Genomic DNA, 17,385 nt, shown 5'->3' with positions numbered 1-17,385 from the left:
TTACTTCGGGATGACGATAAAACATAAGCTATAATGCAACAGCTAATAGCTTTAAAGTACAACCACAATGGAGACTTGGTGTTGGAAAGCAAAAAACAGCTAGTATTGCCAGGAAAGCTGCAGTGGGCTTGTTTATAGCCAACATTTTCTGGGCAGGCTAATGTTTTGAACCATCCTTGGTCAATTTGCCACTTCGCTAATTTATTTTTGCACTAATATATTTTTTGTCTACATGTTGCCAAATAGCAGTTTATTCCTTTGGGAAATGTATTATGTTGATGAATTGTGGGGATAAATAATCATAAAAATGTTCAAGCCTAACATATAAATCAATTCAAGGGTATATTATTTCCTAATGTTTTACATTACGCCTTGGAAGTGGTCAAAATGGTACAAAACGTTTCCAGGGTGAGTACAAATTGAAGTATAATCTGTACAAAATATCCTGTGGACAAGGGTATCTTTTTATACACCAGAAAATTGGGTACCAAACAACCAAAATTGCAGTACAAAATGGCTGAGTGACAAAATGATTAGCAGTTGTTTCTGCATCTTCGAAAACTGGCAGTAACCGAAGAAGCCCTTGTCAATTAAAAATTAAAAGCATCAGAAAAGTGTCTGAAGTCCAAAACTGCTTGGTTAAAAAAATAAATCTTGATTTTGTCGAAATTGTGAGTTTTCCATCAATCTCTAGGACAAAAAGCTGACTCATGAAAATATTTTACCACTGTTGAACCGAACAGGCAAATTAAAACAACTTTGAGCACCCTGATAAAGGTACATTTTATTTATTAGAATCACATAGCCACAATTTCCTTCTGTAGGCTAAAGGTAGTTCAGAGAACATTTTTTAAACCATTTGCTGTCAAATGGTAAAGGGCCTGCACTTGTATAGTGCTTTATCCACTTTACACTACAATCAGTCACCTATTCATACACACATTGATACTCTGACAATGTACTCTGTAGCCATAAGTGTCCTTGGGCAGACTGACAGAAGTAAGGCTGCCATACAATCGGCGCCACCGAGCCCTCTGACCACCATCAGCAAGCAAGGCAGGTGAAGTGTCTTGCCCAAGGATGCAACGACTGAGACAGACAGAGAGGGGGTTCGAACCAGCAACTCACCAGTGACATGGCCAATGGAACAGATGGTTCTTTTTTTTAACCTACAACGTTTTGGAGTGACCAAAACTGTAAAAGACAAGCTACAATGCTTTCAGACTGCTGCGATGGGGAAAATATATTTAACACCTGTATGTTTTCCATCTCTAATTCACCTCCACTGATGTTAAATTCATAGCACATCTCGGTAATAACCCCAGTTATCCACACATACAAAGAAATCAAACAAAATTACTCCATGAATTAAGTTGTGTAATACAGTGGAATGACACTGGAAATCAGTATTAAAAACATGAGGAAAACAAACCCAGAAAATATGTAAAATCTGTCGGTATTTAGAAAGTAGTCCTCTCTATAAGAGCACATCAATATCAATCAGTTTATTCTTCTAAAAAAAAAGATTTTCACTGCCAAGGTTTTTTTTTACCCATTTTACCCATTAAGAAGCATGCCATAATGGGTAAAAGCAAAGAGCTCTGTTAAGCCTTTCAACCCTTATCATTAAAAACACTGTGATAACATTGCTTATGATTAAATATATTTCAGTAAGTATGTTCAAAACCTATTCCTTGTCAGTCTGCATTGTTGTACATGTTTTATTGGTTTAGATTTCTCTATATATGTGGATTATCTGGGTTTTTACTCACAGTTGGTGTAAATTTTATGTAAATCATCACATTGGAATTATATTTACCAAGAAAAATGTGTTAAATTTTTTCTTTAGTTGAAGTGTCCTTTAAATGTATTGTATTATTTTCTGTGCTAATCCCAAAAACAGGCTTTCTTCATTAACCTTTTGTATGAAGAAGATGCATGTTTGAAACTGCAAGTTTATTTTTAAGTATATAAAGTTTCGTCTGTACTTTCCATTTTTTTCTTTTTCTTTTTTCTGCTCCATAATTAGCCAAGAAATTCCTGGATGACAACCAGAGCTGCCAAAGATTACTGCCTCCTTTTCTTGGAAAATGTTCTTAGTAGAAAACAAGAGATGCTAGAATTTAGACATTAAGGGTGGAGCGGGTTGGCTTAGGTTTGCACAGCTGTTCTTTTACTTGAAAGAAGCCAAAGGGCTTGTCCTCAAATTTAGCGTCAGTCATTAGGGATCGGCAGAAGCATCCTTGTACAAGCTGTGTGTTTTTATTCATGTTGTTTGGCGGTGGTGCAGGGTATAATGACGGGAGTTAAATGTAGTTGCCCCGGACAGCATCGGGAGTAGTAGCCAAATAAAATGTTAAAATGCTGTTTTGTAAGAAGTGTCAGGAGTGAAGCCTGGTTTGCTTAAGCTATTTAAAATTTTCTCCAAAACCACTCCAGTTTCATTTAATATTCCTGTAATTGTGTAATTGGGATTCAAGCTTTTTTCTTTATTCACCGTAGTTGACAGCTGTGACACTGTATTCTGCGTTTCTTAAATATTTCATGACCCCCGAGAGAGAACTGGCCCATTAAAAATGTATACTAAAATGCTGAAAACACACAAATCTCTATGGGAAAATCGAACAGTGAAATAGAGGGTTTTGGCAGAACGCCGTTTGTTTGTGTGTGTTTTAACCTTGTTTTGACGTGAATGGTTTGACTCCTGCGCACACAATTACACATCAGGACACAACTGCTGAGTACGGCTAGTTTTAAATGACTGTCGGTGAGTGTAAAATCTGTGTCATGTCTGTGCTGTGTCCTGAGAATAATTTATAGGAGCTTTATTCTCTTTCGCTGTACAGGGGAAGGACTCTCAACAGGGCTTCTCTGACCAGTTCTATTTGTGCTGTATTATTCCTTCATTAATATTCAATGTTACTTTTCTACGAGGGAGCTTCCGCACACAGCGCACAACACGAAATAGTTCTACGTTAAAAATGGACCACGTTTGTAGTTTTTCGATGTGCACCTTGGTTATATTGTAGCCCTTTTTAGTATCTCTGCAGTGATGAAGAATTAATATCAAAGAAGCATTCTAATAAGCAACATTGCTTTGAACACACATTAAATACAATTGAGAAGCCAGTAATAAGTGAATAATATTTAAAAAAGCCTAGCATAAACATGTGAAATGTTAAAGTGAAAAGGTTTACATGATAAAAGAACTGATTACGCCATGCAGCATCTAGGGTTACTTGAATATGGCATTTTGATTGCAACATACAGTTCTGTGCATACGTTGTAAATCACCTATCATTCCTTTATACTTTGTTTCTAATAGGCCAGACAAAGCTATAGCTTTTAAAAGTTTTCTTAATATTTTTTAAATGTAAAATGTATATTTCAAATGGTTTGGCTTGAAATCAGAGATTTTAGTCTTTGGCAAAAAAAAGAGTGGTTATTATAATTGTTATAACCAAAATATGGTGCATCTTGCCCCTGCTGCCACTTCACAGCACATTGCTCAGCAGGCCTGCTTGGTGCATTTCTATCTTAAAAAGTGGACTTTATTGAAACAATGCCTTTTGTCTTTAAAAGGTTTTAAAGTTGGGTAACCTAGTTGTAAAAGCAGAGGTCACGATGATTTGAGTTAGTAAAATAAAACCTTTTAAGCTAATTTATTACATAAGTTATGCATTAGTTATTAAGTAAGTTAATTTACCTAGGTTATTTGTTGTAAATGATGTAGGCCTTAAATTTAAATAATAAGGGTTTCTGCTAATGGCTCTTTGGAGCTTCAACAAGGAAATTCTCCTTGTTTGTCCTAAAATACAAATTTCTGTCTGAGAAATGTTGTCATCTTTTTTATGTTTGTAGTTTTTAGTATTGTTTGTTTTAGTATTTAATATTTTTGTAACAGGCTGATCAAAGCAAAGTGCCGAATGATCAGATTTGATCTTTCGGCACTTTGTAAATTGTTACTTTACAAATTTGAGTGGTAGAAAAAAACTTTTAAAGACCTGCAAAAGGCAGTAGATCGTAATGCCACTTTAAAATATTGCATGTAACTATGGCTGCATGGAAGTAAAATCCCTTAAAAAATAGAAATAAAAAACACCTAAAACAGTGACTACTTTACCCAGAACGCCCATTCAGTTGCTTATTAACACCAAAACCATATCAACCATTTAAATGGCAGTAACTCAATGCCTTCCGTCATGTATGCTAACAGTCATCTAAAATAACAATTTGATGTTATTATCTCGTATAACAGTTACTCTAATGCACTCTGAGATGCCATCAATAATAAATACTATAAATAAAGTTACTTTTGTGGTGGGAACGACCTGTTGAAGTTCAATCTGAGCGAAATAGGAAGAACGTGATTTAAAAAAATAACAAATACATACTTTAGTTTAAGCATGGATATGTTTTTGTAATTTTTCCTTTGTTTACCAAAATATTTGGATTTAAAAATTAAAAAGTATGCAATAATTAATATTTATATTTACTTAAGTTAATTAATTTTATTACTCTGCCTTTGGAAACAAGGCTGCGTTTTTTTTTTATGTTATAAAAATCAACTAAAACCATTCATCCATCCATCCATCCGTCCATCCATCCATCCATCCATCCATCCGCACTTCTGTCCATCCATCCATCCATCCATCCATCCATCCATCCATCCATCCATCCATCCATCCATCCGTACTTCCGTCCATACTTCCGTACTTCCGTCCGTCCATCCATCCAACTGTCCATCCATCTGTACATCGGTCCTTCTGTCCATCCATCCATCTTTCCATACTTTCATCCGTCCATCCATCTGTCCATCCATCCGTCAATGAAAAGAATCTTTATTGCTCCTTCTTGGCATTCCTTCTTGCATTGCTCACACATTTATCGACCTCTTCCTCCCTGTCCAATCCGATCTTGCTGTAATGTTTTATCTATATATTTTTTTCTATACATAGTATATCCATCACTCTCTTTCCTGCCTTAATGCACAAGATGGCAGTTTGCAAGTAAATGGCAGACGAATGTTCATTATTTAAAAAGCAGAATGACAGAAAACTCTGCCAGCACTTGGAGAAAGTGCTGCCTACAATGACTACAGATGGAGTTTAGAAAGTTTTCTCCTTATCCCTTAAACTATAATGGCAGTAATGAAGGGGCCTACTAAAATATTTGGCAGGCAGGATGTGTGGATTATGCTCACTGCCTTTGGTATTTTTGGTTTAACTAGTGCTTTAAGTGAAGTAATTAAGCAAAAATGTGTCTTGACTACATTTGGAAAGAAACATAATTGGGAAAGAAAAATGCAGCATGAAATTTTGGTTTGACAAAAGGAGTTTTGATGTTTCCCTTGGCCTCTGATTTTTGTTTGACCTCTTTTTCCATCTTACTCTGGCCCATCATCGGAGGCATCAGTATTGCCTCTAAAGAACAAACGAGTTAAATCAAAGATGTTCTTCCTTACAAAATAGTTCATATCCATTGGACATTTTGAACAAATCTCAATGTTATACTGGGATTTTATGTGATAGACCTAAACAAAGTAGTACAGTGAAGTGGAAGTAAAATTTTTTTTTTTTTTGCATTTTCAACATCTTTTGCAAATAAAACTCAGAAACATGTGATGTGTATATGTATTCAGCCATTTTTACTCTAAAGCCTCTAAATATATATCAGTGCGATCAATTCCCTTCAGAGGTCACTGAATTAGTAAGAAGAGTGTGGCCCTGTACACACCAGGTTTGTGGGGGCAAATACAAATGCATGTCAGACTTCACATTAATTGTACAATATTTTAAAAACCATGTTTCTAATTTCCATTGACTAGATCAATTGAAGTTTGGTTGTAACATGATACATTTGTGGTAAGTTCAGTGGTTGTTAGCGAGGCACTGTAAATAACACCCTGGATTTTAAGAACTGGATTTCCTCACCTCCGCCAAATATATAGTTTGTGTGATTATTTGAACCAACCTGGAGAACCAACATGATACTGTTTATTAGACTGATATAAATTCTAGAAATGGCATTTGACAATATTATTCTTCTCATAGAGTAAATTGCATTCCTATGAACATCTCACCAGACTGCCGTCTGCCAGTCGGGGACTTCTCTCCAAATGTTAGACTACTTAATATGAGTGCCACAAGTACTGCAGGATTGTTAAGTTCATGAAGGATTTTATTTTCAATAGTATCCTTTTGGGAGCTTCTTTAAGCTTCCATTTTGTATTCAAGTCTTACTAAAAAAGGTGGTTAGCATTTCAAGTTTGTCACAAGACTGAAAGGCTTTGCGGCACCTGACCTCTTTTAGTTTATGATTAAAGAAAAGAGATTGAACATGGAAAGAGTGTACTTCTATTGTTATTGTAAAATTTCCATGTGAATTTTAATACAAAGTAGATTTTGCAGCCTGTTATAAGATTCTGGACTAAATCATTCTGATTAAACCAAGTCATGTCATTTTCCCAGTGAAATATGAATTAGTCTGAGGACTTCTTTAGAAATGGAAACAGCAATATCTGTTCCTCCAGCTCCTTATTTTAATGGATTGTTTTCAGTACTGACAGACCGAGAGTTGTACTCTTGAATTCATTCCAGTAAATGTTAAAGCAAGTTGTAGTTTTTGCTTAATTGAATATTTCTATTTGCAAAATGTTGAACAGTCTATTTTGAGAACCTGGTATTTTTGCCTTTGTTACTTAAAGCTTTTTGACAGTTTAATTAACTGCAGTATTTTCTTGATGAACTTCACCTCAGCATAAACATTAAATATCCCTCTTAAGAAGATCCACTTAAAGGTTCTCATGGCATGATACCCCAGAGTATAAAACATGCCAGTTTCATAGTACTGAAACTAAAGTTTGTGGAAAAATTCTAAAACATTTACTATTAACAGTTACTAATTGTGTACTATATATTTCATATTGTTAATTTGGTTTCAATGCATGGTTGTAAATAAATCTATATGGAATGAAAATCAGCTTAATAGTAATAATTGTGTTGCTTATTTGCACAAAAAATATATTTTCACTCTTGCTTTTACTAAAACCTTTTCTTACCACAGAGGACTCTAATGATCTAATTACCTCTATTAGAAAGACTGGATTAGAACCAACTCTTACCAGTAAACTCCCATTTGATTTGTTTTCTGTTTGATTTTCTGTATCATTGCAATGTTTTTCCTCATGTACAACGCTTTGAGTGCCTTGTTGCTGAGAAGTGCTATATAAATAAACTTGACTAAAGTAATATTAAATGTGTAACAAGCTGATATTAGCTGCTTAATTAGTCTGGCTGTCAGTAGTTGGCCACCTAACGGGCAAGCCACTTATAACTTTGCAACTGCTGTTTAAAACAGCAATACCTCAGTGAGGAAAATGGGTGATGCTCCTTTAGGTTCATGGCTATCTGTGTTTTCCATGACAGGAAAGATTTCCAAATATCTGTCTTTCTTGTATTTAAGGGATGTGCAGCAGCCTTATTTCAGCCAGAAACATGTGGCGGGTTGAAGAGAAACAGGTGGGAGTGCTGAATTGTGAAAAAAACTCTTCCCTCTCATTAAATTAGTTAAATGAGTTTTAACTGTAGGAATGATATAGTGAAACATTTTGTGGTTTTTAAACTGCAACATTTTGGAAAGTTTACTATACTGTAATATTGTAAACTGCCCCATGCCAATTAGACTTGAGTGTTATACACTGCAGCAAATATTTTTCAGATTGTTTTCTTCACTCTTTTATCGTTTAATTTTGCTTTTGGCGTCTTGGGTTCAGCGTACAAATCTTGCCAAGTCTGTGTGCAGGTTGTATTTACTTGCTGTGGTGACCCCTGCATGAGGCCTCCCTCATACATGGAGTAGGGAGTAGAAAGGACCTATCATTAATTGTGAAAAAATCAAGCATATTTTGTGAAACCTTAGGTCCTTTCAATGAAACTGGACGGTATGAAGAAAGAAACAGTGTGTGAAAGAAGATTGTAGCAGCTTAGTCTGGTAAAGGATTTAAAGAGGACTCAAAATAATTTGAAAGCTGTTCCACTGCACAGAGAATAGTTTACAAGTGGAGAACATAACAAAACAATGCCCATCATGCCCAGGTCTGGCTTTCCAAATAAGTTCATTCTGACAGCAGACCGCAGTATGCTGAAAGAATTCTCCAGAAACCCTAAAATGTCATCATGGCACCAAAGGCAAGTGTCTTGCCACTGTTGATATGGACGTCTGTGCCTGTGCAATCAGAAGGACACAGCACAAGTTTACCTTTCATGGTATATTTGCTTTGAGGATATTTTGTGGCACTAATGGCCTTGTATTTACAGTATATGGACAGAGGGAGAAGTGGGGAAGACATGCAGCAAAGGTCCTAGGGTAGGGAATCAACTCTGGACAGCTGCATCAAGCACACGTAGCCTCTGTATATGGGGCACACGTTCTTCCTCCATCCTCTGTGCCACGCCCTGAAAACCTTTGTTCTTTAAGACAAACATGTAGGCCAGGCCACATGTTTTCCAGAGAAAACGTTGACAAAGGTCAAGACGTCTTGAATAAATTGATTAAATGTTTTTGCAAAGATGTAGTAAAACTGAATTATCTGGACACCGGAATAGAGGAAATGTTTGGCATAAATCACACACAGCATTCCAGGAAAATAACTACATTTTTTAGTTCTTTATTCTTAATAAAATGAATATTTAACAGGGTGTCTGTTTTTTTCACATAACTGTATACTATAGTATGAGATGCATAGCAAGGCAATGCTGGAACATTATCCCCTTAAAGATGCATACCCTTGTATATTATTGTAGCACAAGCCAGGAAGGCAGAAGTGTGACAGGGACATTAGGCTTTCCAATAAAAATGTTTAGCTACACACAAACAAAGACACAATAGGTTCCTTGAGCCTACGGTTGTCTCAAGGTCTCCTGACCAAGTGTCACCTTTTTAGATGTTGTTTTGTTTGGATGCTGAACGTGTTCAACCTTGCATCACAGGAATAAAAACAACCTCTTTTATATTGCATTAAAGTTTGATGGAACAAATGCAGTTTTAATCAGGAGAGTCTGGTTAACTCCTGACTCCTGTAAGCCTTGGTTTATTGATCTGTTCTTTTCAGCTTTTTATGCTGCTTTTGTAGTTTATGTTTGCTCTTTTAGATCGTAGAGCATATTTTCTGTTGTTGCTTTCAGTCAGTGTTTGGATAGGTTTAAGCAAAGAAGTAATTAGGTATGTTGGTTAGGGTTTCAAAATATTTCATTTGGGTAGCTCCTATGTAATATTAGAACTATCCTTGTGAGTGTTAATAGTTAATAGTTTTCTGTTGGCTGCCTTTGCTTTTAGTAACATCTGCCTGGATTGCTTTTTGTCCACCAGTCCAGAATATCCAGACATAGCTAAAAGATGGATAGTTAAAAATGATGGAAAATGGATAAATCCTCGGTATTTCAGATATGATCATTCAAGGAATTGCATGTAAATACCCCAACCAGTCACCCCACTCTCCTATCCAGGAGGTTTATCCGTAGTGTAACTTCAAGTTTTGCCTCTGAGACGGAAACAGTCATTATCGGTATAGCCTTAATTGGTCTCTTGTCAGCAAAATAGAGAAATCTTCTAGTGCACCAGGCGTGACAAACACTAATATGTCTGGGCAGTGGGTATGATACCTCGGAAGGTCATTTGAGCTGCTGTGCACAGCCATTAACCATTTTGGGTACAATCAACTGCAGGTCTGCATCATTATTTTTCCTTAGCTGAATTCTACCTGATCCAAATACATTTAAGCTTGTCAATAATAAAGTTGGTGCTGTGTCACAGCTTTCTGTTCATTTTTGCTGTTACCTAAATCAATTCACAACAGCTCTGCAAACATATGCAGCAGTTGTTGCAGGCTTTTCCACAAGCCTTCAGTTATTGCCGTTTCTAGCTACAAGGTGAGCCCTGCAGCACAAAAGTTTTCCCTGTCCCTTCTGCTTACTCTCCAACTATTTATGCTGTTTTATCTCTCTCCAGGTGTGCCCGGTACACCTCAGATCTCTGGCTTTGAAAATCCAGTGCCAGAGGGCGAAAAAGTCACCCTTACCTGCACCAGCACAGGCAGCAAGCCCCCCGCCAAGCTGCGCTGGTACAAAGGAGGCATGGAGGTGCAAGGTGAGTGATGGCAGAAATTAGTTTGTTTGCATGCACGTATGTGTTTATGTGAGATTTTACAAACTGAGGTAAATCAGTTGTGTGTTGGAGTCAAGTTTTATGCACACTATGAGGTTTGGACTTGTGTCCTTGTGCAGGAAAGAATGAGGTTTTGTAGGGATGGAATGATGTGGCTTTTGCTTGTGTATCCGTAATTATGGTCTATGTGACAATGTTTCCAAGTGTGATGTGTGTGTGACTGAGCTGTGCAGATATGGGTTTATTGTGTGTGTAACCCTCCATGCTGTGTGTGTATCGTGTCCTTGCCATATTGCTTTGTATCTCTGTATGTGACCTAAACCTGCAAATGTCTATCTCCAAGTGTGAGGGAATACTGCTCGTCTGTGTGAGAGTGGAAACATGCTGATTGGATCTATGCCCCTCTCTTTTGTCACTCTTGATCTTGTAAATGTGTGTGTTTCAAAGAGCTGTCCACGATTTACACCTCTTGAACTTTTTCACATTTTGTCACGGTACAGCCACAACCTTTAGAGTTTGTGATATTGTCTGTGATAGACCAACCAAAGTAGTGCATTAAACTGAAATGTGTATAAATTGTAAGGTCTTGAAGGTCCTTTAGAGAACCTTAGTGAACAAATAGCACCATGAAGACCAAGGGACACAGCAGACAGGTCAAGGATAAAGTTGTGGAGCAGTTTAAAGCAGATTTAGGTTATAGAATAATATCCCACACTGGAACATCTCATACAGCACTGCTCAATCCACCATCTGAAAATGGAAAGAGTACAAATCAGCTGCAAAGGTACCAAGACCTGTTCACCTTAAAGGACAGATAAAACAAGCAGGGTATTAATCTGAGAAGTACCCAGGAGGTCTATGGTAACTCTGGAGGAGCTGCAGAGAAACACAGCTCCGACAGGAGTATCTGTCGACCCGACAACAACTAATCAAATATGTCATGAATCTTAGTCGCCTTTGTTGAAAGTGGCAAGAAGAAAGTCATTGTTAAAAGAAAGCCATTAGAAGTCCGTAAGAAGAGACAGAGCAAACATGTAAAAGAAATCAATTGAGACCAAATTGGAACCGTTAGGTCTACATACAAAACGCTATTTGAGGAGGAAAACTAACACCGCACATCGCCCTGACCACAACAGCCTTGTGGTGAAACATGGTGGTGGTACCATTATAAGATAGGGATGTTTCTTTTCTGTAGGGACAGGGAAGCTGTTTAGAGTTGATGGGAAGGAGGAGGACCTAAAATACAGGACAATCCAAATAGAAATCGTGGAGCCTGCAAACATATTTAGACTTGACCAGAGGTTCACCTTCTAGCAGGAAAACAACCCTAAGGATCCAGAGTTATAATGGAATGCTTTAGATAACAGCATTTTCTTCTTAGCAAGTTTATATATTTATAAATAAATGTCTGAATATAGAGAGCAAAGTGAAACGAACTCGAATTCTGTGTTTGTGCGCACAAACCTGGGCATATTTTTATTCTGACTGCTAGAATTACCCAGTCAAAGTCCAGACCTAAATCCATTTAAAAATCTGTGGCAAGAAAAACTGATATATACAGACACTCTGCATCTAATCTGACTGAGTTTGAGCTAATTTACAAAGAAGAGTCTCTAGATGTGAAATGTTGCTAGGATACTATCCCAAAGGTCCTTTCTTTATTTAAGAACATGTACAATTTTCATTCCTCTTCACAATTACACACTACTTTGTTGGTCTACCACATAAAGTCCCAATAATGTCACAATACGTTCAAGTGGTGTGAATAATTTTGCAAGGCATGTTTTGCTTTTACCATATATAATGGCTGTTTTGCGGAGTTTATTCATGGAATGCCATTGTATCTGTAAATGTGAAAGGTCAAATAGGTTGGATGTAAGCAAGGACAGCAACAGAAGCTTTCCAGAAATAGGCAGGGCAGAGAAGAAGGCCAAACAGAGATGGAGGGAGCTTTGCATGAAGTCATGCTCAGTGGTTATCCGCGATGGATAAGTGGTAGAAACGAGCCGGAAAGAGAATGAGGAGGGAAGAAGGAACAAAGAGAGAATGTCATGAGAAGACAAATTAAGCGGCCTTCTTTTCTAAAAGGCAAACAGATTATTGAGTTTACCATCGGTCGGCTGTGACTCACACTTATGGTACTGGCAGTGGGGCATCTTTCCAAATGACCACCATGTTTCCTGTAAACGTTCCCCTTAATAGTTGTTGCCTTATTACTCAGAGGCTTTCTGCTTTGCTTTAGTGAGCAGACCAAACATGTTGGCAGTGTAAATTCTGCTGCCCTCTAACTACTTCCTCCATCTGCCTTTTAAGAAGCTCTATTGACCTCTAGCTCTGCATTTCAAGAACAGCGCCCTCTTTCTGTCACCAAATTCTACTTTCCATAAAATATGCTGTTTAGTTTGAATATTCCTTTCTATGTCTTTTTGTATTGTAATTATTGAAATACAATACAGTAATATAAACGTATAAAGATGTATTGATGTAAAGATGCCACAGTTATTCTTTGTTGTGCAAAAATGCTCATTTTGTCCAGATGCCTTGGCAGTGCTGTTATAATTACGGATTGAAAAGACTCAAAAGAATGGGCTAAAGCTACAAAGACAAGAAAGAATGGGAGAGCAGCCCGCCTGAGGACAGATTATCTCCTCCTTTTGTTACAGGCAAACTAAAAACAGGAGACAGAGAAAAATGAGAGAGCAGCGTGAAGAGGAATGTGCCTTTTACACAGGCTGGAAGTCTGCTTAAAGACTCAGTTTACCCAAAATACCAAAACGAGTTGGATTTTGTTCTGTTTTACTAAAGCTTTAAAGCAATCCACACGTTTTTTTATAACATTAACTGCACCTTGCACTTTTCAAATTCCTCTTAACCTAAAGTTCATTTTTCATTTGGACTGCATCAGCTAACAAATTGGTAGCTATCTTTGAATTTCATTTACTTCAGACCTATCTGCACTGCATAATTTAATGCCAGTGCAAAACATAGCATGCCCTTTCTGTAAATGAAAAAGTAAAGGTTTGATGTTTGGGGAACATGCACGGTGTGTAGCATATCCAAGGCCAGAGCGTGCATGGGTTGCAGATAACATGCTAGTTTTTATGTTCATCACCCAAATATAACATTATGGCCACTGACAGGTGAAGAGAAAACATTGATTGTCTTGTGACAACAGTTTCTGGTATTATATAAACATTCTGTCCTTGAGGCTGATTTGTTGCAAGGCCAGCTGTAATGATCTGAGGTCCTTCGACCATGGCCAGATTGTGATGGCTCAGACAAATAAGATGTAACATTTTCACAGCTGCAGCTCAGGTGGGACTTTTCTAGCCTGCTGAGGTCAGGAAATGGGAAGCACCAAAATAGTAAGGTAAACAGAAATGGCAGATATTTAGCTTCGACCATGACCAGCCGGTTGGAAACTGAAATATTCATTCTGTTTCTGATGAGTGAATACACCATGCTCAAACACAATCATGTTTTTCTGTAAACGACATGTTTCACAATTACTCAGCCATGAAGGCTCAAACATAGCCATTTTCAGGATCAGAATTTAGAAACGATATCAAAGGAAGCAGAGATGTAAGAACTATTTAAAGGATATAGAAAATTCTGTGCAATTTATTAAGGTTGAGAGAAAGTGAGGGATCAGAAAGTGGCCAACCAACTGTGATGGGTGCACCTCTACTGAGGACCTAAAATGGTCTGAAAAGGGAAAACGTGGTAATTGACAGCCTAGACTCACTGATGCACTGATTCTGATACATGGCTCACAAAACTGTACAAAGCCCTGCTAAAATACACATTTTTGTGATGTGGAAAATCAAATCAAATTTAAGGTCACATATATCCTTTACCATTCAAATAAAAGATGAAAAATGAAAATGTTTAGAAAAAGTTGCAATCACCTGGTTGTTTCATTGTGTACATCCTTAAACTAATACTTTATGTAACTATATTTTTGATTCAATTTCAGCTTTCAGTCTTCTTTGGTAGCAGTGTATCACCATCCTACATCTTGACTTAGCAATATTTGCCCACTCAACTTGCAGAAGATTTTCAAATTTATGACATTGTCTCTTGACCATGGCCCTATTCAGGTTGCTGCAGAGCTTATGCCATATTTAGTTGTGGACTCTGGCTAGGCTGTCCCAAATCTTTAACTATCATCTCATGAAAATATTTTTGTCATTTTTAAGGTATGCTTTGAATCGCCATGAGAATGAAACATAAAACCCCTCTTCATCTTCTGCTTTCTAGCAGATACCTGGAGGTCTTGGGCCAAGGTGGATTGGTAAATCAAACTATTCATAATTTTATCTAACTTGACCTAAGAGTTTATCCCGGAACAAAAAAAAAAGAATACTGTCAGCAGCATATTTCATTGTAGGTATATTGTTCTTTTAGTGATGTGCAGTGTTGTGTTTGTGACAAATACGGCACTTGGAATAATGATTCAAAAGTGTACATTTGGTTTCATCAAACAACATGTTCTCACACAAGGTTTGGGAGAAAATGCCTCTATCTTTAATTTTACGCTTCAGTTAAAACATATGGAGAATAAAGAGGATTGTTTTCACATGTAGAACCACTACTTGGCAGATTTTAATGCAGGTATATAGATGCTGTTAGCCTCTTGGCAGCTTCTATTCTCTTTATAAATTTTGGAGAAATGTCCAGTAATGTCCTTAGTATCACATATTTCTCCAATAATTGCTGACTACCTTTACTGTGCCATGGTGTGAATATATAAGCTCTAGTATTTTTTAACCTTCCCTTTGACACCTTTTGATCTTTTGTAACTTTTGTAAAAGAGAGAAATTATTAATTATTATTGTCGTGCAGGACCAGCTGAACTTTACATGCAGTTAATCAGATTCACTATGATAAATGAAAGGTTTGAGGTCAAGAAAACTAAATGTTCAAACTGAACGAAAAAGTGCTTCAACAAAGTATAATTTTATGCACATTGAGTGTGCACATTGATGCAAACAGGTTGTTTTGGCTTTTTATTTTTCTATTTTTGTTTTCTTGTAATAACTGTCTTTTTCTTGAATTGAACATGATAAATGTCACATTGTAGGTGGAAAAACTTCGAAATAATTCATTAAAATCTCATTTTTTATTATTATAATCTGGGATTTTAACAATTTAATTCAATTCAGGTTTATTTATATAGCGCCACTTCACAACACATGTCGCCTGAAGTCACTTTACAAAGTCAATTCAATGGAATTATACAGGTTTCAAACCAGGTACATACATTCCAATTAATTTAAACGGTGCAGTCATTCAGTTTATTAGTCAAATTGATTAAAAGGAAACCTAGCAGATTGCATCCAGTCAGTGACTTGCAGCATTCACTCCTCCCGGATGAGCATGTAGAGACAGTGGACAGTCACTGGCGTTGACTTTGCAGCAATCCCTCATACTGAGCATGCATGTAGTGACAGTGGAGAGGAAAAACTCCCTTTTAACAGGAAGAAACCCCCAGCAGAATGAGGCTCACTGTGAGCGGCCATTTGCCACGACCGATGGGGGTTTGACAGAGAACAGAGCAGAGACCCAAAAACAGCACAGAAGCACTAATCCAGTAGTACTCTCTATGGGAAAGAAGGCTTCATCTAGGAGAAAAAGACAGCTAAGCAGATGAACTCTGAGCCAGTTTTCAAGTCTAGAATATGAGAACTAATATATTCGGCCAGATTCCTAGAAAGAAGAGCTGCTCTATCCAAAGTGGGACAGATGCCTTCTATCCGGATCAGACCAGGTTTTCCCCAAGATGTTCACCGATTATCTTTGTAGCCCACATCGTTTTGAGGACACAACCTAGACAGCCAGCAGCTGAATGACAGCATGCGGCTAAACATGTCGTCACTGGTCAGATCAGGAAAGGGACCAGAGAAAATTATGGAATCTGACATTGTTGTGGCAAATGTACACACTGAAGCAACACTAACTTTGGTGACGTCTAATTGGTGTAATCGGGTGTCATTACCACCAGCGTGAACAACAGTATTTACGCTTATACTTATTTAATTAAAGGAGTCCCCGAGGAGCAGTTTCAAGTATGATTTGATGTCACCCGTTTTGGCCCCCGGAAAACATTTAACTATGGTGGCTGGTCTCTCTAGTGCCACAGTTCTGACTATGGAGCTGCCAATTACCAGAGTTGGCTTCTCAGCAGGTGTGTTGCTAAGTGGGGAAAATCTGTTGGAAACACAGACCATGGGTCACAGGTGGTGACCCATGGGCTGGGATCTAGGACTATCCTTTTTACATACTGCCACCCAACCGGCTTGAGGTCCTGGCTGCGCGGGCTCTGCTGAAGGACTGTTACGGAGCACTGCCCTCAGTAACTGCGTGCTCGCTAAGGGGCCTTGGCTATCTGCTAGTTTTTCAACAGCGCAGAGCCTGCCCTCCAATTCCGACACCCTTGCCTCCAAAGCTACACAAATGCTACATTTATTACACGTACCATTATCAGTAATGGAGGCAAAGGAGTAACTGAATATCTGACACAGAGAGCAGGAGAGAGTAGGAGACTCAGAAGAGACGGAGGAACAACAGGATGGGTAGCCATGGTGGAGGTAAAGCTAACGCTAAGCTAACGACAGCTTACCACTTCGAGAAAATCTGTGTAAAACACAGAGGATCCCCAAACATTAAGTGGAGCAACAGAAAATGCTTATGGTGTCAGAAACATGCTTATGTGTTAGAATAGGTCAGAGATGTCAGCAAATAGAAATCATCTCAAATCGAGAAAACCTTCACACACCAAACAATCCACCGAGTGCAAAAATGAAAACAGGAAGTGACGCAATACGCCTTACCACCTCCTCCAGGGTGTGTAGTTTTAAAAGCCACTCTAGAAAATTATCCGAACATCCAGAATATTGGTCAAATTGGTCAGGGTTTTGATAGCCAGGAAGGTTGTTAACCTGTGAATTTTCATGTGGATAGCCAGGTCAGTGAATGCTGTTTACATGGAGAGTACTTGGCGCAAGGACGCAGGATTTGAAGGAGGAAACCCTGCAGAGGCAGAGCAATGTTCCAGGCAATGTTTTTCTTTTTGGGAGAGCTTGCAACCATTCATTCACATGAATGCTGTTTTATCCACATGCCACCTACCTAAGCATTGTTGCAGACCAAGCACATCACAAATCAAGCTTACAAAGTTCTACTTCAGTGCCACAAAAATTACATCTCATGCTTTTTTCC

General features: G+C 37.9%; 1 protein-coding gene across 3 annotated transcripts in view; it reads left to right on the top strand.

Moving 5' to 3' along the window:
* cadm3 (cell adhesion molecule 3) overlaps positions 1-17,385 on the top strand; it is a 188,078-nt gene that overhangs the window by 110,830 nt on the left and 59,863 nt on the right. For all 3 annotated transcript variants that reach the window (XM_047368010.1, XM_047368008.1, XM_047368007.1), the window contains exon 5: positions 10,009-10,146. In XM_047368010.1, the coding sequence (XP_047223966.1) occupies positions 10,009-10,146 (138 nt within the window). The remainder of the gene's footprint in view (positions 1-10,008; positions 10,147-17,385) is intronic.

The sequence above is a fragment of the Girardinichthys multiradiatus genome, chromosome 6 (genome assembly GCF_021462225.1).
Source record: "Girardinichthys multiradiatus isolate DD_20200921_A chromosome 6, DD_fGirMul_XY1, whole genome shotgun sequence".
Lineage (NCBI taxonomy): Eukaryota > Metazoa > Chordata > Actinopteri > Cyprinodontiformes > Goodeidae > Girardinichthys > Girardinichthys multiradiatus.
The sequence above is the reverse complement of the archived record's forward strand: the minus strand, read 5'-3'. Positions and strand labels throughout refer to the sequence as shown.